The 23,427-nt window shown below is 39.2% G+C and overlaps 2 protein-coding genes across 3 annotated transcripts in view; both read right to left on the bottom strand.

Moving 5' to 3' along the window:
• LOC121373039 (UPF0394 membrane protein PD_1892-like) overlaps positions 1-1,023 on the bottom strand; it is a 6,947-nt gene extending 5,924 nt beyond the window's left edge. Inside the window, exon 1 of the mRNA XM_041499483.1 lies at positions 1,015-1,023. Within this exon, the coding sequence (XP_041355417.1) occupies positions 1,015-1,023 (9 nt within the window). The remainder of the gene's footprint in view (positions 1-1,014) is intronic.
• A 1,921-nt stretch (positions 1,024-2,944) lies between these two features.
• LOC121373552 overlaps positions 2,945-23,427 on the bottom strand; it is a 68,991-nt gene continuing 48,508 nt past the window's right edge. Inside the window, exons 5-6 of one of the 2 annotated variants that reach the window (XM_041500230.1) lie at positions 6,645-6,693; positions 2,945-3,164 (exon numbers count right to left, since the gene is read on the bottom strand). In XM_041500230.1, coding sequence (XP_041356164.1) covers positions 3,058-3,164; positions 6,645-6,693 — 156 coding nt within the window. In that variant the 3' untranslated portion in view covers positions 2,945-3,057. The remainder of the gene's footprint in view (positions 3,165-6,644; positions 6,694-23,427) is intronic. The other variant, XM_041500229.1, reaches the window with a different exon arrangement.

The following is a 23,427-nucleotide window of genomic DNA, read 5'->3' as shown; positions in this document are numbered from 1 at the left end:
TTAACGCTAAATTTTAAATTGTCCTTGATTACATGACGGAATAACCATCGGATTTCTATTTTTAAAACATGTGGACAGTCCGACTAGGAAACCAAAGTCCCAAAAAATGCTCAATGCGGAGGGTATTCAGAGAATAATAAGCAACCTTGAAAGGACAAAAGGACTATATTTATTGACAAAAACGGCAAGTCTTATTGCTTACTCCCGGGATAGATGTTTCATCTTCATGTCAAATGATCTTCCGTGATTATATTTTGTCTTGTATAATTGTTGTTTTGTAGAGGTGTAACCATGACCAATTTACACATAAAAAATCCATAACTATATCAAATCACACTACCGATTTATGGTCCACTAGAGCGGGCGGTATTTTGAAATTTGAGGTTCGGTATCGATATCATATTTTTGTGGGTGGGTGATTTATCTCGATATCGGTAACGGATTCGGGTCTGACACGAAACCGATATTCGAGCGCTCTTTTCAGTATTACTCCGCTTAAAAACCCCGTAAAAGTTTGTTTTATTTAAACGACACTACTAGAGCACATTAATTTTTTTAATCTTATCATCGGGCTATGGGACGTCAAACATTATGGTTCATCTGACCACTGTTTTTTAGAGGAAAACCGGCTACTCTTTTACGGACAGGCAGCCGAAGCAAAGATATCTTTTATTGCGCCGTTCCCACAGGCAGGCAGGAGGAATTCGCACAAAACCAGGGCCTTTGTTGAACCAGTTAATGGATCACTGGATCGCTTGGTCGGTTTTTTTGCAATGCAATGATGTTTTACAACAATACCCATTGAGCCTTGCGGAGCATTCACTCACCTCAGGGTTTTGGAGTCGGTATTCTGGATTAAAAATCCCATGCCTCGGCTGGGATCCGAACCCAGTACCTACCAGCCTGTTACTCGGGATCTTTTTAAATGCGTGCCGGTGATGTGTATGGCTCACCCGCTACTTCCAATCTGAATACAATTTAAATTCCATACACACGGTTCTCGTCTGATTATACCAAACCCATTTTTTATGTCGTCCCGATGATATTATTAGTGCTTTCGGGGAAATACGATTTTTCAATACCGAAATTTCGGTATTTGAAAATTTAATCGCGATACGGTAAATCGGTATTGACATAATAACGCTTACCGAAACGGTGTATACGGTTAAGTTCTAATGGTCACCCAGCCTACATAGGCTTATGAGACACTTTAAAAACATAAAATACGAAGGCATCAACTCATATAAAAATCTAAACATGTGCATGTATATTAAAAGGCAATAAATTATGTAATTAAAAAAAAAATGTTAATAAAATTTAAAATTTCAAATTAGACGAAAAAATTATAAACAGAATTGTTTCCACAGAACCACCTAAGGTAAAGTACATTAAAGAGGGACATCCTGGTTTGCTGCATTGTAAGAGTATTTCCGACTAAATAAAATATTTTTAAGATTAAACTTACATATTAAATATGGTTTTTGTTTAGAATATCAGTGTCTGTATATTTCAATGTGTTTCTGGTCGTCTGAATATGGTGTAAAGAAGCCAAAACTGGATTTGTCGGGCAAATAATTTAGTATGTGACACAAAAAATATATTTTAGGAAAATAAAATTAAATTTAACCTAGTACAAAATATTAAAAACGAGATGATACACGTTTTATAAACAGCCAATAATATTTTATACAGAATATATATTTTGAACACTAGATTTTTAACAATGCATCGTTTAAAAAGTCTCCATGTTAGTCGATAACATCTTTAAAATACATTGCAGGCCAAACTCAGGGACACAACTCCCCACTTAAGACCTAAATCGATGTACGTTTATTTGAATTAAAAGAAAACCAAACGAGTTTTTCGTTCGTTCTTTTGAAACATATTAAAAAAGAGTTCTTGGGGCTACATAAAAATGCGATTTTCCATCTTCATTATTAAAATTAGGTTTGTTATAAACTGAAAGACAGGTTCAAAATAGTCATACGAAGATCGCATATTAATAATTAACGGCGTATCTAAGATCTTCGAGGGAAAAGGGGCATAAAAGTTAAACAAGTGGTTTTCATCTTGAAACACTATGCCGACAAAAAGGGACACACCCACTGGTTTTTTAATAATGGGATTGGAGGCCGTGATGTCTTCCTGTTTCATAGAGTTTGCAAAGATTCGGAGAGAGAGAGGAGGAAGAGAGGTGGGGTAGAGAGGAGTGAGCAGAGGAGGCAGAGAAGAGAGAGACGAGAGGGAGAGAAATGAGAGAGAGAGAGAGGGTGAGTAATGCGTTGCCTTACACTACCCATGGAGCACCTCAAGGACACTCGCGTGAGGTTGGAGCCCCCGGTACCGGGCTGTGAACCCTATACCTACCAGCCTGTAGTCTCGATAACTTACCCCTGCGCCACCGAGACCGGTGACGTTTCATCTAATGAATATTCTGGCATACGTAAAGGCATCATTGCAATAATTAACCTTGATCATAGCAGACGATGAGAAAAAGCACAAATGAAATATTTGTTTTGTTTAACGACACCACTAGAGCGATGGGTGTTTGTTTTGGTGCTATTGGAATTTTGGAATGTCCCGTAGGATTAATGCCAAGGAGGAAAAAGGTGCGCAATTTGAAAGAAAGGAAATTTGGCGTATTTGTTTTATAGGTCTCGCAAACTAATTGGAAAGGCGGGGGGGGGGGGGGGGGGGGGGGGGGGGGGGGGGGGGGGGGGGGCAAATACATTACATGTTTTGGACAACTTAGTTTGCCGAGAGTAGCTCGTTCCTCCGGGACCGTTCCATCATTTCTAGTAAAACGTTTTATTTTTTGTATATAATTTCAGTTTAGTTTGATGTAAAAAGAAACGTAAAAGTGTTTTGGAAATAACAAAATACTACAATTTGTGTGTACAATGTACAAATCAATCGGCTCAGAAATAAATATATTGTAGTAAATTTAATAGTATAAAACAGGCGTTCCCCGTGGGACGGACTATAGTTGGTGTTGAAGTGTCTCCCTGGGTAGCCCATAGGGGCGAAACAAACGTGATTCAATAATATAACACACACTTACTGCTGCCAGGAATATGTCGTCTTTGGCCTCGTGATGCGTACGAGGAAAGGTGCGACTAATCCATAAAGAAACGCACCGCACAGCGTTCCCAGGAAAGTAAAAACTGAAATAAAATATACAATGAAATAAGATCACGAAATGGTTTTGTGCAGGGACGTATGCGCGGGGGAGGAGAACTAGATTGTGGTGAGTGAACTTTTTTGGGTTGGGTGGGGGTGGAGATGGGGGTTGAGCCATGCTTTCTTTGAAAATACGCGCCTGATTGTTGTTGTTGTTATATTGTCCAAAGAAAAAAAAAAAAAAAAAAAAAAAAAAATAAAAAAAAAATATATATATATATATATAATAGATATATATATATATATATATTATATTAAAGGATAGGCAGCATAGGTGGAACCATATGATGCCGATACCATTAAAGGAGGAGAGGAGGCAATAGGTGGAACCAAATCGTTATTATGAAACCAACCATATGTGAAGAAAATAATTTAATAATAAAAATTCATCAGTATTAATTTTTTCTACCCGCTGTTATTCAAAAGGAAGAACCTTTTTTCTAGAGACTGATATAAATCAGTATTTGTAAAATTACAAATAACAGTTAAAGACGGACGGACGGACAATAGTAAATTGATAATAGTTAAAATATAAAACATGTATGTATGTATGTACATGTATATATGTATTGATGTATGAATATCTATATATTGTATGTATGTCGAGGTTGACTGTTACATACATAGATATTAACGCACTGGCGCAGGGGATAATTAAATCCTTTCTGGCCTCACAAATTGTCCCATGCCGTTGTTGGGACTCGAACCTGTGGAACCGAATCGCCCGCAAATTGCAAGACTAACCACGATACGCTATGAGCTATCGAAGTTTCCATAAAAGGAAGTTCTTTAACTCAACCGTATGCATGGGGCCTACAATCTACGCGGTCGATCCCGCTTACGTGCATGAAACAGTGGGCAGAACTGGCACTGGATAGTATGTATTGATGTATGAATATCTATATATTGTATGTATGTCGAGGCTGACTGTTACATACATATATATTAACGCACTGGCGTATGTATCGATGTATAAATATCTATATATTGTATGTATGTCGAGGTTGACTGTTACATACATAGATATTAACGCACTGGCGTATGATGTATGTATGTATGTATGTATGTACATGTATGTATGTAAGTGTGTATGTATATATAAATGTATCTATGTATGTATGTATGTATTTATGTATGTATGTAAGTAAGTGTGTATTTAAGTATGCATTTAAGAATTAATGAACGCTCTGGCTCAAGAAAGTTTTAAAAAACTAAACAATTATTATTTTCCAATGTGTGTTGTGTGTGTGTGTGTGTGTGTGTGTCTCTGTTTCTATATATATATATATATATTATATATATGTGTGTGTGTGGTGTGTGTGTGTGTGTGTGTGTGTGTGTGTGGTGTGTGTTATATGTGTGCATATATATATATATATATATATATATCTATATATATATATATATATATATGTGACGGTACATGCTCTTAAATTGTTTTCGCCTGTGGCGATTTTAATTGTGTTAGAGGGCCGTGTGCAGTTTAATTGCACTTAAGCCCAGATGGGCAACTTGTTACGTAATACTTCGCGCGATCGGACATTCCAATATGCACTTAGTCCAGCTGTGGAGGCCATGTGGGCGGTAGTTACGTAATACCTCTGCGAGTGCGGGTTTTACAACCGTGAATTGGCGACGATGGCGTCAGTAAGTCTTGACGATCAGAGAGGAATAATAACCGACTCTAGTAGAGTTGGAATATGAGATGATACGTGAGGTACCGCCTTGTACCCCCAGGCAAAATCCTGATTTATAATAAATAGGCTAGTGTTTTAGAGATATAGAGGAGAACGAGAAAAGGACGGCTCCCAGGAACGTTAGTCCGTTTGGACTTTGGTAAATATTATTTCTGCTCTGTGTATAACCTTGATGTGATTGATGTGACTTTAAATATTTTGATACTGTATTTATACCAATATTCTTTAGACAGTGTCTTCGGTCATCTGACGAAGTAAATCGTAGACTTTTTGTTCTGACAGTAATGAGTATTTGGTAATATAAAGCTTAGCCAGTCATCCTAGCGGACCTAGGTAAACTGTAGGGTTATTGTCTTTATTGGTGATAGGTACAAATCAAATGTTCTGGTTTACAAGGTTACTGAATGAGTAGTTAGGGTTAATTAAAAATTAACCCGTTAGGAATAGAGCTGTAATTCCTTTATTAATTAAGTTCCCCAAGAAGCGTTCCTAAATTATCACACGTTACTGAACGAGTAGTAAAGGGTTAATTAAAAAATTAACCAGTTAGGAATGGTGTTGTAATTCCTTTATTAATTAACTTCTCCTGGAAGCGTTTCTCAATTATCACACGTGTGGGTGTGGTGTAACGGTGAAGTTATTCGCATATTGTGTAACTAGACACCTAGAGATTAACTAATTAAGTGATCAGTTCTGGGTTGTTATTATTGCTGTTATTAATTAACTACTACGGCTGTACATTTGTCAGCGTAGATTAATACAGATTCCAAAGTGTATTGTGTTTTTGTTGTGTTTTCTAGAGAACTAACGTGCTATATTATATATACTTTATATAAGATCGTATCTCTGATCATACCTAGAGACGAGCCATACTAGGGTTTAACCGCCTGTTACAGAGAGATCTAATAGATATACAGTTAGGAGAGATATTTTGATAATCGTGTTTTATTCAGTTACGGGTATTATAGAATCCCCGTGATAATATATATATATATATATATATATAGATATAGATATAGATATAGATATATATATATATATATATATATATATATATATATATATATATATATATAATATATATATATATCGGGTGGATCCCCAAAACGATAACATTACTGAATACGGAACACAAATATGGGGAGTGTAACACCGATATTTCACACCAATTACTCTATGGATATTTGCCATCTTCAGTGAACATTTTAGAACAACAGGTAAAACATTGTTAAACTAGCAACATATTCAGCATTACAGATACAAACAATGCGATGATCACTGTACCTTTATTGCCGTTATGTTATATTAATGAGCGCAGGTATGCATAATGCATTTTGCATATTGCATTAAACCAAATCAGTTTCACGTGATGGCATCAGTTCCCATTGGTGTTATCGTTAACATTATCGACAGACACTGACATTTCAATTCATCTTACTTTCGTGCTTATATCCAATTAAGGTTCAAGCACGCTGTCCTGGGCACACACCTCAGCTATCTGGGCTGTCTGTCGAGGACAGTGGGTTAGTTGGTTAGTGGTCAGTGAGAGACAAGAGGGTGTAGTGGTGTTACACCTACTCATCGAGTCGTTAAAACTCGCTCTATGTGGGAGCCGATACCGGGCTGTGAACAATATACCTGCCAGTCTTATGTCCGATGGCTTAACCACGACGACACCACCGAGGCCGGTTGACACTGACAAAAACAATTATATTAATTGAATAAACATGATTCTTCATTATATTTAAAAATAAATTTGATACTCACTGGCGTTTGGAGCCCAGGCGCCCACTTGAGCCAACACCATGCCCGGACACTGAAATCGAATGGAGACAAAATTTAATGAACATTTCAACTGATAAGCGTTTCCTTTAATACATTAAAACAAGGGAGGGGGGTGGGGGGTGGGGGTGGGGGAGAGGGGGATGCAGCAGCAGCAGCAACAACAAACAACAACTATAACAACTACAACAACTAGCGACATACCATAGATGCAACACTATACTTGGCGTTAATAAGACACAGATCTTAAATTTTTGAACTTTAAGTATGTTCTGTGTTGTTATGTCTGTGTTTGTGTGTGCGTGCATGTGTGCGTGTGTGTGTGCGTATGTGTGTGTGTGTGTATGTGTGTGCGTGTGTGTGTACGTGCGTGTGCTGTGTATATGCGTGTGCGTGTCCGTGTTTGCACGTGTGCGTGCATGTGTGTGTGCGCGCGTGCAGTAATTTTTGTGTCTGTCATTCTAACTAACAAATTAGATAAATAAATAAATAAATAAATGAATAAAAATAAATGATGTTGACGACGGCGATGATAATAATGATTGTGGTGATTGTGATGATGATGATGATGATGATAATAATGAAGATGATGATGATGATAATGGTGATGATGATGGTAATGGTGATGGTGATGATGACAATATTGATGATGGTAATGATGATGGTGATGATGATGATGATGATGATGATGATAATAATAATGATCATAATATGAAAGCAAAATTATTATTTTAAATTAAAAACAATAATTTTGCTAAACCTTTCGATTTCACAGCAAACGTCGTAGGAACCAACTACAGATTTGAATTATCTCCAATAATTAGTTAAGCTTTAGTGGGATATTTTCACATCAACCTCCCCACCTAATAACGCTCACGTTTTGTCATAACTTGGCCAATTTACTACGCGCGAAAGTCCATTGTCCGACGAAGCGAAGTTAATCTGTTTGATTAAGCGTACACGAGAATCGTTCAGTCGGCAAATGAAAGCTAACCTAAAGGTACAGAATTATTACAGAAAAAAGAGAAAAAATACTGCAGCAGAATAAAGAATTTATGGCTGACCGCATTTATTTTTGAGTAATAAAATAGAAATAAAATTTCCCTCCAGCATAACGTTTTGAAACGAATCTAAAGAGTCATCTTTCCTAGGCAAGGAAAATTGTTGATACCACGATTTATATAATTTTTTTTGGAAAATTAGAGTGAAAGAGTGAAATAGTAAGAGTGAGAGACACGCGGTTCTTACCACACCTCAGTTTTCTAAGATACCTGAAGAGCTGGGCAGTATATTTTAAATATACCCTTCGGTATCGGCACCATGGAGAGAGAGAGGGAGAGAGAGAGAGAGGGATAGAGAGAGAGAGAGAGAGAGAGAGAGAGAGAGAGAGAGAGAGAGAGAGAGAGAGAGAGAGAGCGAGAGAGCGAGAGAGCGAGAGAGGTGGGGGAGAGACACACACACAGATAGACAGTCAGATATACAGATACAGAGAGAGAGAGACATAAGGAGACAGAGGGACACACACAAACACACACAGAGAGAGAGAGAGAGAGAGAGAGAGAGAGAGAGAGAGAGAGAGAGAGAGAGAGAGAGAGAGAGAGAGAGAGAGAGAGATATAGAAAGAGAGTGTATGAGTATGAGAGAGTATGAGAGAGAGAATATGGCTCTGGAGGTTTTTTTATTGATGTTGTATGCGTTTTTATTTGCTTGCTGACACCAGTTTGTTTGGTATTGTGCAATAAACTGAACTGAATTGAAATTGAATTGTATCGCATCTTCTAAAATGTTTCGTAATCAACCTCGGTATAGCCATCAGCCTAGGGACTAGTAGGTACTGGGTTCCAATCTTGGCACTAGCTCCAACCCAGAGTGAGTTTACTACCCACTGTTTATGTATAATTTCAATACACCGAGTTCCCTCTTTCTAACGCAAACAAGCATTAACATTTATTATACATACAGCAAAGGAGCCAACTTCACAAACTAACGCAACGTTACATTTATGGTTAGCAGAGAAGCAAAACAACCCCAACCCCACCCCCTCCACCCAAAAAAAAAATAATAAAAAAAATACAACAACAAAAAAACACAACAAACAAAAAAACAAACAACCAACAACAAATATAAGAATAAAAGATAAGTCTCGGTAACAAACGGTGATTAAAAAAACAAATTCAATTTATTATATAACATTTAGTGAAATATCATAAAATATCAGTGAAATAAAAGTGTTATCAGTCACTCAGTGACGATAAAACATTTTAGAGTGAAATAGTGAAATTTCCACTCTAAAATGTATTATGGTCACTGTAGATAGCGTTATCTTCACTGTAAGTAACCCGGAACTATTTTGCTGCTGGCATTTTAAAAATAAAGACATATTGCCAAAAGTTATATAATAAATAGAAAATGTCATATTTTTTGTAAAATATGATTTATATCTCATCTCGTGAAGCGCGACTCGTGAGATATGATTGCAAACTTCACTCGATGAGATACGAATCATATTTGACAAAAAAAACATGAACTATTCTCTATATCTTCTTTTTCTTTGTTTTGGTCCATAATTATTTACTGCGTGAAATGGTCTTCAAACACTTGTAAACATTATGTTCTGATATTTTGTGAAACTGGCTTCTGGTGGTTAGGGTTTACGATACATTATGATTATCAACCGAAATGAATATGGAAACAAATTGCACTCTTAGTGTGGTCAAGATCATTAACCGTTTTTCTTCCGGAACAGGGCCCCGTTCCACGAAGCGATCTTAGCCCTAAGATCACCTTAAGTGCATAGCTACCTTATGTACTTAAGGCGATCGTATAACTAAAATCGCTTCGTGGAACGGGGCCCTGGTCAATAGAATTACGTTAAAGGGACATTCCTGAGTTTGCTGCACTTTTTAAGATGTTATCGACTAACATAGACATTTTGACGACTGTAATTACATATCAAATATATTTTTATGCATAAAATATTAGTCGCTGTATATTAAACGTGTTTCTGATTGTTTTAATATTTGTACCAGGTTAAATTTCATTTTATATCCTAAAAAAGATTTTTTCATATTATTTGAAGACAAAATCCAGTTTGGGCTTCTTACAAATATTAAGACAACCAAAAACACATTGAATATACAAACACTGATATTCTAAACAAGAAAATATATTTAATGTGTAAGTTTAATCGTACAAATATTTTATTAGTCCAAAACATCTTACAATGCAGCAAACTCAGGAATGTCTCTTTAAGTAAATAGGTGAATCCTATTATCACGTTTATTCCTGTTGAATTATTTCTCTCTTTTTGTTTCCTCTCTCTTTATCCTTTTTATCTTTTTTTCTTTTCTTCTTCTTTTGTTTTTTGTTTGTTTTGTTTGTTTATTGTGGGTCTTTTTTGTTTTTGTTTTTGCTAATTGTGCGTTTAATTTGGATTCCTATTTCATTTTTGTATCCTTTACTTAACACTTGAAACCAAGCTCAAACCTCAACACTTTTTACAAATAATGCATTATATAAAAGGCACGAAGTCTATTTTATTTATTTATTTATTTATTTAAGATAATAATCACTGTATTGTTCTTAAGGGCATAATGTGCAGTGTGTTTGTGTTTGTGTGTGCGTACGCTTGTGTCTTGTGGGAGAGTATTTCCGTGCGTAGGTCTGTGCATGTGCATGTGTGTTTGTTTATCTGTGTGTGTGCATGTGTACGTTCGAGTGTATGTGTGTGTTTGTGTCTGTGTGTCTCATGGTCGTGTCTGTGTGGTGTCCCAGTCAGTTTAAGGATCCACGGGGCCTGTAGAACAAATAACAGCGAGGGCTCTTTCCAGGATATATATATTTGGCAACCCCCTTGGGGAGAGCGGGAAAAATGACTTGGGGAAACTAAATGTACACATCACCGCGGCACTCTCTGAATCGCGGGGCCAGTAGCGCGTGCTACACGTGCTACTAGGATAAACCGGCTCTGTGTTGTGTACATTTGTCTGTGTGTATATATGTTGGTGTAATTTTGTGGCTGTCCCTCTATCTACCTGTCTGTCTGTCAGTCTGTCAGTCAGTCCATCTATCTGTGTATGCGTCTTTGGGTATTCTGTGTGTGGGTCATATTATACAACATCGATGACCGGCCTCGGTGGCTGGTAGATACAGAGTTCACAACCCGGAACCATCTCCCAACCAAAGCGACAACACCCTCTTCTCTGTCACTAACCACTAACGATTAAAAACTAACCCACCGTCGTGGACAGACAGCCCAGATAGCTGAGGGTATGTGCCCAGGACAGCGCGATTGAACCTTAATCGGATATAAGCACGAAAATAAGTTCAAATGAAAAATGAAAATACAACATCGATTTTCCTTATCTATCCTTTTCTCTCCCGTTGTGATAACTTCTCAGTCACCCGATCTACGTCCATACACATTCCAAACAGCAAGGGGATGCCACGATGGAGATGGAGTTGAGGAGGGGTGTGGGGGGGGGGGGGGTGGGTGTTCTAGGTAGGCGGGTCCTGTACAGCCAATCGTGCGTAAGGTAACGACTTCCCAGTGCGTCTCGACAGCGTACGTGCAGTTTGTAATGGGGTGTTTCTCCGCCTCGCGCCGATAGCAGCGTCACACGATATTGTATACTGCACGACACGGCGATCCGGCTGCTCGCTTATTACGCAGCAAATTTCTCTTTTGTGTTTTGCGGTGCAACATCAAAAGGTCTCGAAATAGAATGTAAGTGTACACACTAATTATACAGATATAGCGAAAGATTGTCGAGATTGTAAGAGGTATTTTTTTTTTTTTTTTTTTTTTTTTTTTTTTTAATGAAGCTGTAATGATAATGCAAAAAAGCCCACAAAACAAACACGAAATGAAAATGTGATACTACCAATTTTGGTCACGTTTTACACATACACGTTTTAGACACATCACACACATTTATGACTATAACAAAACAAATGTGTATGTCGTGTTACAAGTTTTGAAAAGTTATATGACATTTTAATGTCCAGCCATCGGTCTACAGGCTGGTAGGTACTGGGTTCGGATCCCAGTCGAGGCATGGGATTTTTAATCGAGATACCGACTCCAAACCCTGAGTGAGTGCTCCGCAAGGCTCAATGGGTAGGTGTAAACCACTTGCACCGACCAGTGATCCATAACTGGTTCAACAAAGGCCATGGTTTGTGCTATCCTGCCTGTGGGAAGCGCAAATAAAAGATCCCTTGCTGCCTGTCGTAAAAAGAGTAGCCTATGTGGCGACAGCGGGTTTCCTCTAAAAACAGTGTCAGAATGACCATATGTTTGACGTCCAATAGCCGATGATAAGATAAAAAATCTAGTGACGTCGTTAAATAAAACAATTATGGTTTAAGCACGCACAGCTATCTTCTTTTTTTAAAAAATTTTTAAATTTAACGACACAACTGGAGCACATTGATTTATTAAATGGATGTCGGACATTTGGTAATTTTGACATATAGTCTTAGTGAGGAACCCGCTAGATTTTTGTTTCATAGTAGCAAGGGATCTTTTATATGCACCATCCCACATACAGGATATCACATACCACGGCCTTTGATATATCAGACGTGGTGAACAGACTGGAATAAGACATAGCCCAATGGGCCCACCGATGGGGATCGATCCTAGATCGACCGCGCATTAGGCGAGCGCTTTACAACTGGACCATGTCCTGTCCCCGCTTAGCTGTCTGGACTTTCTGTCCAGGGCACTGGGTTAGTGGTTAGTTGTTATTGGTTTTTGAGAGATAAGTCGTTAAACTCACTCTGGGTGTGAGCCAGTACCGGGATTCGAACCATGCACAAACCAGCCATAAGTCCAATGGCTTCACCACTACACCACCGAAACCGGATCTAAACTATATTTTATTTCTTAATTTATATTTTATTATAACATACTAAATTTCCGGGAGGTAAAATTCAGTCTCGGCTACCAATTTCTTTTTCTTGAACAATCGACAACATGCTGTATATAAAGCCAACGCTATTCTAAACACGGAAATGCTTTTAGTCTTTACTTCGATTCCTTTAAAAAGGCTCCGTTGTTCGGAAATATCTCACAATGAGAGCTAACCCAGGACAATGTCTTTAGCGGTCACTACAGTTGTTTCGGGCGTCCTTTCTTTACCGATAAGCACGGAAAAGTATATATGTTGACATATACTAAGACACTAGACATAATCTACACCGATTATCGATAAAACCAATATCGATTAAAGAGACATTCCTGAGTTTGCTGCACTTGTTAAGATGTTATCGATTAACAGATACTTTTTACCGATTGTAATTACATATCAAATATATTTTTATGCATACAATATGAGTCGCTGTATATTAAACGAGTTTCTGATCGTTCTAATATTTGTACAAAGTTAAGTTTCATTTTATTTTCCTAAAAATATTTTTTCGTACATACAAAATTATTTGAAGACAAAATTCAGTTTGGGCTTCTTACAAATATTAAGACGGCCAGAAACACATTGCATATACAGACACTGATATTCTAAACAAGAAAATATATTTAATATGTAAGTTTAAACGTAGAACTATTTTATTAGTCGGAAACATCTTACAATGCAGCAAACTCGGGGATATCCCTAGAAGAAGCACGCCTTTCCAGTATGTCTTTTTCATCATCCTACAGCTTATTTTGTATAGACAAGGGGCGGGATTTAGCTCATTCGGTAGAGTGTTCAGCTTAAAATAAAAAAGAAGAAAGGAATGTTTTATTTAACGACGCACTCAACACATTTTATTTACGGTTATATGGCGTCGGTCATATGGTTAAAAATAGTTTTGTTTTGTTTAACGACACCACTGGAGCACATTGATTAATTAATCATCGGCTATTGGATGTCAAACATTTGGTAATTCTGAATCGTAGTCATCAGAGGAAACCCGATGAATTTGTTCCTAATGACTGTGTCAAAATGACCATATGTTTAACATCCAGTAGCTGATGATTAATAAATCAACGTACTCTTAAAAAAAGGAAAAGGTTGTTTTGTTTAACGACACCACTAGAGCAAATTGATTTATGAATCATCGGCTATTGGATGTCAAACATATGGTCATTTTAACACAGTCGTAGAGATGAAACCCGCTAAAAAATTTCCATTAGTAGCAAGGAATCTTTTATATGCACCATCCCACAGACAGGAGAGCACATACCACGGCCTTTGATATACCAGTCGTGGTGCACTGGCTAGAGCGAGAAATAACCGAATAGGCATCAAACGAGCATTTTACCACTGGGCTACGTCCCGCTTTCAACATAGTCTAGTGCTTTCGGTACAAACAACTTAACTTTAACTTGAACTTTAACAAACGATTAACTACATGTATTGTCAATACTTAAACACCTGTGCTTATAAAAAACAAATAGGCTTCATAAACTCGCCTCTTCGTGTCTGCATTTCGTGTCTGACATCCAATATCGGAATGATAAATTAATGGGTGTGATCTCCTGGCGTCAACAAAACAAAACTAACAAACCTTGGCAGAGTCGGTAACACAACAGAGTTGACCGTGACACTTTATATTCATATTTATAGCTATACCTGAGACACACTCGACCTGATGCATTGTTACCTGCAACTGTCTGAGTGGAGGTCAAGGTCAGAGGTAGTGCGCTAACTTGAAGTGGTGTAGGTCGTGGGATCAAAGCCGAGCCGTTTTCACCTGTCCTAAACCGTGCCTCACTACTGGTGCTGGGCACACGCTAAAGTGCGGACAACAGTTATCACCTACTTCATCCTCTCTCTCTCTCTCTCCTCTCTCTCTCTCTCTCTCTCACTCTGCCGGTCTGTCTGTCTGTCTGTCTGTCTCTCTCTCTGTCTGTCTCTGTCTCTCTCTCTCTCTGTCTGTCTCTCTCTCTCTCTCTCTCTCTCTCTCTCTCTCTCTCTCTCTCTCTCTCTCTCTCTCTCTGTGTGTGTGTGTGTGTGTGTCGCTGTCTCTTTCACTCTTTCACTCTTTCTGTCTGTCTTTGTCTCTCTCTCGCTCTCTCTCTCTCTCTCTCTCTCTCTCTCTCTCTCTCTCTCTCTCTCTCTCTCTCTCTCTCTCTCTCTCTCTCTCTCTGCCATTTTCATTTTCTCCCTGTCTACCTCTCTTTCTCTCTGTCGCTTCCTGCCTCTCTTTTTATCTATCGACCAAGATTATAATAACTCTCATTGGTGTAGTCATATATTATATTTGGTGGAAAGGGTAATTACCTTGTCATTGTCGTGGTATGGGAAATATAAAAGGTGACATCTATGTTGAAACAAAATAGCTGTCGTTTACAATAATTTGAGGTTTTATTAAACAAATAATCCTTTCCTATCCTTCGCTAGGTTAGTCAGTTCCGTCGGAGATAATTCTGCACTTGAATTTGGAGGAGTGTGTGGGCGGGAGAGGTGTATCGATATAATTAATGTTTAATATTCAGACAGCATAATCACAATAATGAACAGAATTGATAAAGGGAAGGCCGCGAGTAATTTGAAAGAGTAACAGTGTATGCACATTGCAATTTACCAATCGATTGCAAAGGTTTTCTGTTCTTGGGTGCATTCTAGACAATTCAAAATTGCATGACATTGCACTTTTTTTTCATCGGTGTTAGTTGACCTTCCCTCACCAAAAAATAAAAAATAATCAAACACGCACACGCACGCACGCACACACACTCATTCACACACAGAGACACACACACACACACACACAGACAGACACAGACATACACGCACACAAACACACATACACACATACAGACACACACACACACATACACAGACACACACACACAGGCACACACACACATACACAGACACACACACACAGGCACACACACAGACACAAAGACACAGGCACACGCATGCACACACACATACACACACGCACACAGACACGCAAACACAGAGTGAGAAAGAAAGAGACACACACACAGAGCGGAGAGAGAGAGAGAGAGAGAGAGAGAGAGAGAGAGAGAGAGAGAGAGAGAGTGAGAGAGAGTGAGATGAGACGCAAACACACAGTGAGAAAGAAAGAGACACACCCAGATAGAGAGGAGAGATGGCTGAGAGAGAGAGATAGAGAGAGAGAGAGAGGAGAGAGGGCAACCCCGACACACAGAGTGAGAAAGAAAGAGACACACACAGAGAGAGAGAGAGAGAGAGAGAGAGAGAGAGACAGAGAGAGAGAGAGAGAGAGAGAGAGAGAGAGACACACACACACCACACACACACACACACACAAACACACACCACACACGCAAACACACGTTGCCCTTTAACCCCGCCCCTTCCCGTAATTTTACACTAGTTACACAACTGACATAATGGATACTGACATTATACAGTGTCTTGGGCGGGACGTAACCCAGTGGTAAAACGGTCGCTTGATGCGCGGTCGATCTAGGGTCAATCCCGTCGGTGGGCCTGTTGTGCTATTTTTCGTTCTAGCCAGTGCACCACGACTGGTATATCAAAGGCCGTGGTATGTGCTATCCTGTATGTGGGATGGTGCATATAAAAGATCCCTTGATACTACTAATAGACCTTATACGTTGACTGAATACATTGATAAAAAAAATAAAAATGCAGCGGGTTTCATCTCTATGACTGTCAAAATTACTATATGCTTGACATCCAATAGCCCATGATTAATAAATCAATGTGTTCTAGTGGTGTCGTTAAACAAAGCAAACTTTTTTTTGTAAATTAACTTGGCCCGTTTAGATTAAAAAGATCATTTATCACCCCATCCTTTCCCGTAATTTCACGCTTGACACTCCTGTGACATAATGGAGACTGACTATAAATTAAGTCTATAATAACTTCTATATAGTACATTCCAATTTGTATGCAAGCGTGCACGCCACAAGCCACGCGGGTGGGTTCATTTTCAGTATTGATGCACAGTTTAGCTGAGTCACGGGCATCAAAACAATTTTTTTTTTTTCATTATTTCGTGGAGAATGTACGAGGAAGTGTGGTCGTGAATGACAATTATTTAGGAACCCAATAAATTAAATCCATTATTCAAGATTTGCCAGACTGTAACAGCTCCTGTTTCACAATGACACATGGATCTGTGCCTCCGATCTTGTGGGTGTTATACCACCAAATCAAATCCCATAGACGACAATAGTAACATATGTGGCTAAAACTCCTACCTGCAGCGTATCAACCGACATAAACACCACGGATATAAATACTACCACCCCTCACCCTCACCGACACAATCGGGGTGGGGGTCAAGCTGCTCATTTCAGATATAATGGGTAGCGTCTATGACTACCCTGGTTCCGCACAAAATTGGAATGGTTTTTAAAATTGTTTTTTTACAGGTATCCCATACATGGTTCAAGCACAAGGCTACTTGTCACAGTGGTACTAGATGAAATGAAAGTGCATACATTTTTGCCCAGATGAATGTTTTTTTTCTTTACAACCAACACATTCACATTTATCACCAATGACAGGACTTGTGGTGTTAACTTCTCCATCAAACGTTCGGTGCACATCGAACTTTGACCCAGCCGGAAGTTATTTGGTTCAGTGCTACCTTACATGTAAATATCAGTACAGAACATAGATTTCTAAACGGAATAACTCTAAAAATTCTCTTAAGCTTCTCTATCAAAAGTTCGGTGAACCTCGAACTTTGACCCAGCCGGAAGATATTTGGTTTAGTACTACCTAAAGGTTGTGTAATAGGTGCTACTAAATTCTATTGTATCTGGTGTACGGTTTGTTTTGTTTAACGACACCACTGGAACACATTGATTAATTAATTATCGGCTATTGGATGTCAAACATTTGGTAATTCTGACTCGTAGTCATCAGAGGAAACCTGCTACATTTTTCCATTAGCAGCAAGGGATCTTTTATATGCACTTTCATACAGACAGGAAACACACATGACATGGCCTTTGACCATTTGTGGTGCACTGGTTGGAACGAGAAATAACACAATCATCTGAATGGATCCACCGAGGTGGTTCGATCTTGCGACGCAAGCATCTCAAGCGAGCACTCAACCGACTGAGGTAAATCCCGCCTACGGTCTAAAGATATCAATACGACCACATCTGGGCAAATGATGCAAATGATGTCATATGCCATTTTGTTTTTTGGTTTTATCAATGTATTCAGTCAACTTATAAAAAAAGAAAGAAATGTTTTATTTAACGATGCACTCAACACATTTTGTTTACGGTTATATGGCGTCAGACATATGGTTAAAGACCACACAGATTTTAAGAGGAAACCCGCTGTCGCCACTACATGGGCTACTCTTTCCGATTAGCAGCAAGGGATCTTTTATTTGTGCTTCCCACAGGCAGGATAGCACAAACCATGGCCTTTGTTGAACCAGTTATGGATCACTGGTCGGTGCAAGTGGTTTACACCTACCCACTGAGCCTTGCGGAGCACTCACTCAGGGTTTGGAGTCTGTATCTGGATTAAAAATCCCATGCCTCGACTGGGATCCGAACCCAGTACCTACCAGCCTGTAGACCGATGGCCTAACCACGACGCCACTGAGGCCGGTCAGTCAACTTATAAGGTCTTTAAGGAACATTTCTGATTCGTCATATATTATCACGCACTATTGTGTACGCTACATCAATTTCTGCGGGAGTGTTCAAGTAATTTCGGTTCTAATTTAAGCTCGGTGACATTTAGATGGCCAAGTGTGGCCGGCTAAGATATTAAGCCTGGAGATTATAGATTACTCGTATTACATAAACGTGTGCCATACGAAATTTATGGGATGGAAAACATTATAAAGATTAAAACCTGACATTGCTTGTTTTACCCATTTTTTAATAAAAAAGTTTATGGGATGGGGGTGGGGTGGGGGGGGGGGGGTGTGAGGGGTGGGGGGGGGGGGCGGGGTAATGTGTGGTGTCTTTCTGTCTTTGATTTTCGACTTTTGTTTCTTTCTCGTGTGCTTTTTTGTGTTGTTATTGTGGGGGTTTTGGTGGTTTTTGGCGTGTTTTTTAGTGGGGAGGGTCGGGGGTAGTTTATTTTATTTATTTTATTTTATTATTATTTATTTAACTGATTTTAGGATAGGAGACTACTACTACTATTACTACTACTACGACTACTACTACTACTACTACTATAACTATTACTACTACTACTACTACTACTACTGCTACTACTATAACTATTACTACTACTACTACTAACTACTACTACTACTACTACTACTACTACAACTATTACTACTACTACTACTACTGCTACTACTATAACTATTACTACTAACTACTACTACTACTACTATTACTACTACTACTACTACTGCTACTACTATACTATTACTATTACTACTACTACTACTACTACTACTACTAATACAACTATTATTATTATTACTACTACTACTGCTACTACTACTAGTACTACTACCACTACTACTACCACTACTACTGCTACTACTACTATAACTATTACTATTACTACTAACTACTACTACTATTACTACTACTACTACTATTACTACTACTATTACTACTACTGCTACTACTACTACAACTATTATTACTACTACTAACTACTACTACTACTACAACTATTATTACTACTACTACTACTACTACTACTACTACTACTACTACTACTACTACCACTACTACTACCACTACAACTATTACTACTACTACAACTATTATTACTACTACTACTACTGCTACTACTAACTACTAACTACTACCACTACTACGACTACTACGACGACGACTACTACTACTACTAATTACAAAATGCTTAAAAATTTTCAGGGAGGGTAGCTGACCTCAAGTGTCCTTATAAGGATAGGGCCCTGAACTACAATATACGCACGCGCGATCGCCCCAGTTTTCAGCAAGTACATCAACACTTTGCTGAATCATTATGCGTCGTCTTTTATTATAATTTTATGCATAAAAAAATATAGGTTATCACATTACTTCGATGTTATTTTTTTTTACGCTTTGGTGACTCTGTGTGCGTGCGAGTGTGCGCGTACGTTATGTCTGTATGTCTCTTTCTCTCTCTGTCTTCCTCTATCCCTCTGTCTGTCTGTCTGTCTGTCTCTCTTTGTCTCCCTCTCTCTGTCTGTCTCTCTCTCTCTCTCTCTCTCTCTCTCTCTCTCTCTCTCTCTCTCTCTCTCTCTCTCTCTCTCTCGTTCTCTCTCTCTCTCTCTGTGCGTGTGCGCGGCTCTCTCCCTGTCTCGGCATCTCTCTCTCTCTCTCTCTCTCTCTCTCTCTCTCTCTCTCTCTCTGTATGTGTGTTGTGTGTTTGAGTGTGTGTATGTGTGCGTGTGTGTGTGTGTGCGTGTGTGTGTGTGTGTGTCCGCACCTATCCATGCACTATAGCGACAATCTCACACTGGACAGCAAAATAGACCCCACCCCACCCCTCTAGATCCGCCTCTGGTTTCTTCACGCGTGATGTACTTTTCCTTGATGACTTTATCGGAAGCAGGCAGTCTCGGCAATTTTGACGGTATTTATCATTTGACCCAGTTTGCCAATCTCGTATTTCGTCACATCATAGTAAATGTGTCGTGTGTAAATTATTTACTAAACTATTTACTAAATGCGACACCGCGTTAAATACTAGTACGTCGCTGAGTGTTCTTGAATTCCATGACAAAAGTGCATCAGGGGACGGGGGGGGGGGGGGGGGGGGGGGGAGCAATAACATGAAGAGGGATGCCAAGGGAATTTTTGGGGGGGAGGTTTCGAGGAGGATCGTAAATAAATGAAAATTAATATAATAAATAAAATTATAACTAAACCCTGGCCCTCCGTCCAAAAATCCGCCTCTGGTAATCCATGTAAAAATTCAGATTCGGGCACTTTCGTGCAATTCGGGCAAAAATCAGCCTGCCTCCAACCCCCCACCCCACCCCCCGTGAACATAATTGGGAGAACCCGTACGCCTATGCCTGGGGACGTTGTATTATTTGTGTGGCTTTGTATTGGCAATTACCAGACAGCCATTCGTAGGTAACAGGGCATGCAGTTAATGGATAGGTGTCTTTTGTTAACATTGAATCAGGGATAGGAAAACTAACGAAAGTGTGACTGATACACGGTTAGCCACAAAACTACGGACTATTTGCGAAATTCTGCTCACTCATTGAGTGGCCCAGACGCGCATTGGGGAGTAGGGAGTGGATGGGTGGGGGTTGGGGGCTTGTATGGGGTCAAAATCCTTCCCTGCTGAAGCAAATGTTCTTGGGTTTTTTTCGATATACTTTCCGGGGAAGCATGACTTGACAACTTATAAACTCGGTCGCTACAGTGCTATAAATAGCAGTGTTGTGTTCCGAAACGTACAGCTTCCGGCTGTTGAATGGAATACGGAAATGTGTCTGTGATATTTGTAATCGGGACTGTATCTACAAAGGAACATGTAATGGGGGTGTGATCGTGTTCAAGTATCCACAGATATGAACAATACAAACTGAAGTTTATGTGCGTTCAAAGTTTATTTTGTTTAACGACACCGCTAGAGCACACTGATTAATTAATCATCCGCTATTGGATGTCAAACATCCAGTAACCGTCAGCAATGTCCCCTGCATATTATGATGTAGAAGTTTAAAGTTAAATGAGAAATAGCCCAACGGACCACCGACAAACACATTTAAATTTACGATTTGTCACATGTATAACAGTTCAACCAATGGGCCCACTGGTGGGGTTCGATCCTAAACCGGCCAAACATCAGGCGAGCACTTTACAACTGGTCTATGTCTCGCCCTGTGAAGGGGTTTCCTCAAATCTGGCTCATCTCATAATATTGCCATGTCCGACGGCTAGTGAAAAAACATTTGTCAAACGTTGCAGTTAAGTCTAGTTTGTAAATATGCATATCCTTTCCCCACCCCAAACCCCCAACGTTAGTGTTTTTAAGCTCTATCGCCCTCTTTAGATGACATATCTGATTATTACAGTAACTATTATTTAGTAAAATTGAATTAACTTAAAGTAAAGTTGGGCTAGTGGATTTTTAATCATGGCTAGTAAATTTTTTAAATCACTGATCCCATGGCTAGTGGATTTTATAGAATTCTAGAAGCCTTGCTTACGGGATCCCATTTGTGTAGGGGAGAGGCTGGCTTTTGCCCCAATTAAAACGAAAAAGCCCGATTCTGCATAACAGCATTTATTTATATTAGCATTACTACCAAACAGCTACATAGGGTTGCAAACGAACCACTACGCATTTGTTACATGGATTACAACTAATTTTGAGGGTAGAATGATGGAAAAATGTCTAAGTTTAGCACATTTAGCCCGAATATGTATATTATTTTTGTCCGAATTTCAGGTTTTGCTCCAGCATTAGGGAAGCAGCTACCCCCCCCCCCCCCTAGCCTCGTCCCCTGTCTCGTACGGTTATGCAACGAAATAATCGTATAGGGACAGATTTGAAACAGTGTAATTTAATTGTGTGTAGCCGCACTGAATTCTCGCGTCCCATCCATTGTAAATAAGCCAATATGTTTTTGCTAATCTCAATGTCTGCTGCATACTCATTATTGTAAACAGGCATCAGTGGCGTCGTGGTTAGGCCATCGGTCTACAGGCTGGTAGGTACTGAGTTCGGATCCCAGTCGAGGCATGGGATTTTTAATCCAGATACCGACTCCAAACCCTGAGTGAGTGCTCCGCAAGGCTCAGTGGGTAGATGTAAACCACTTGCACCGACCAGTGATCCATAACTAGCTCAACAAAGGCCATAGTTTGTGCTATTCTGCCTGTGGGAAGCGCAAATAAAAGATCCCTTGCTGCCTGTCGTAAAAAGGAGTAGCCTATGTGGCGACAGCGGGTTTCCTCTAAAACCAGTGTCAGAATGACCATATGTTTGACGTCGAATAGCCGATGATAAGATAAAAAATCAATGTGCTCTAGTGGCGTCGTTAAATAAAACAAACTTTAAAAAAAAATTCATTATAGTAAAGTACAACACACGCAAATCATGTCCAAATGGTGTTAGGTGTTGCGGAATACGAGCGTTTATGTCGTTTAGAATACGCGTTTATTTACACTGGCAAAGCGAAAGATAGATTATGAACAATTGGAGCAATCCTGTTGAGGATAGATTGTATCGCAGGTAGATAACTATTATATTCGTTCTATAATGCACGTGGCGTGTGGCTACTGAAAAAAAAGACCCCCACGCATATTTGTTTAATAACACGTCAACAGATTTTCAAACACAGCTGTTGGTGTTTTTCATCTAATGGTTATTTTCGACACTTGGTGGAGGTGAGAGACATGGGGAAGACTAGGAAGGAAGACGATGGGGAGAGAGAGAGAGAGAGAGAGAGAGAGAGAGAGAGAGAGAGAGAGAGAGAGAGAGAGAGAGAGAGAGAGAGAGAGAGAGACACACACACAGAGACAGAGTTGTGATGTATGTGTTTGTGAAATGTGAGAGGTAGATAACAGAGAGAACCAGATACAACCACAGCCAGTGAGAGTGAGAGTGGGTGAGTTTTCATTAGTAAAACAAAGAGTTTGTGAAATGTGATAGAGAGATACAGAGAGAACCAGATACAACCACAGCCAGTGAGAGTGAGAGTGGGTGAGTTTTCATTAGTAAAACAAAGAGTTTGTGAAATGTGATAGAGAGATACAGAGAGAACCAGATACAACCACAGCCAGTGAGAGTGAGAGTGGGTGAGTTTTCATTAGTAAAAACAAAGAGTTTTGTGAAATGTGATAGAGAGATACAGAGAGAACCAGATACAACCACAGCCA

This window comes from Gigantopelta aegis, chromosome 5 (genome assembly GCF_016097555.1).
Source record: "Gigantopelta aegis isolate Gae_Host chromosome 5, Gae_host_genome, whole genome shotgun sequence".
NCBI lineage: Eukaryota > Metazoa > Mollusca > Gastropoda > Neomphalida > Peltospiridae > Gigantopelta > Gigantopelta aegis.
The sequence above is the reverse complement of the archived record's forward strand: the minus strand, read 5'-3'. Positions and strand labels throughout refer to the sequence as shown.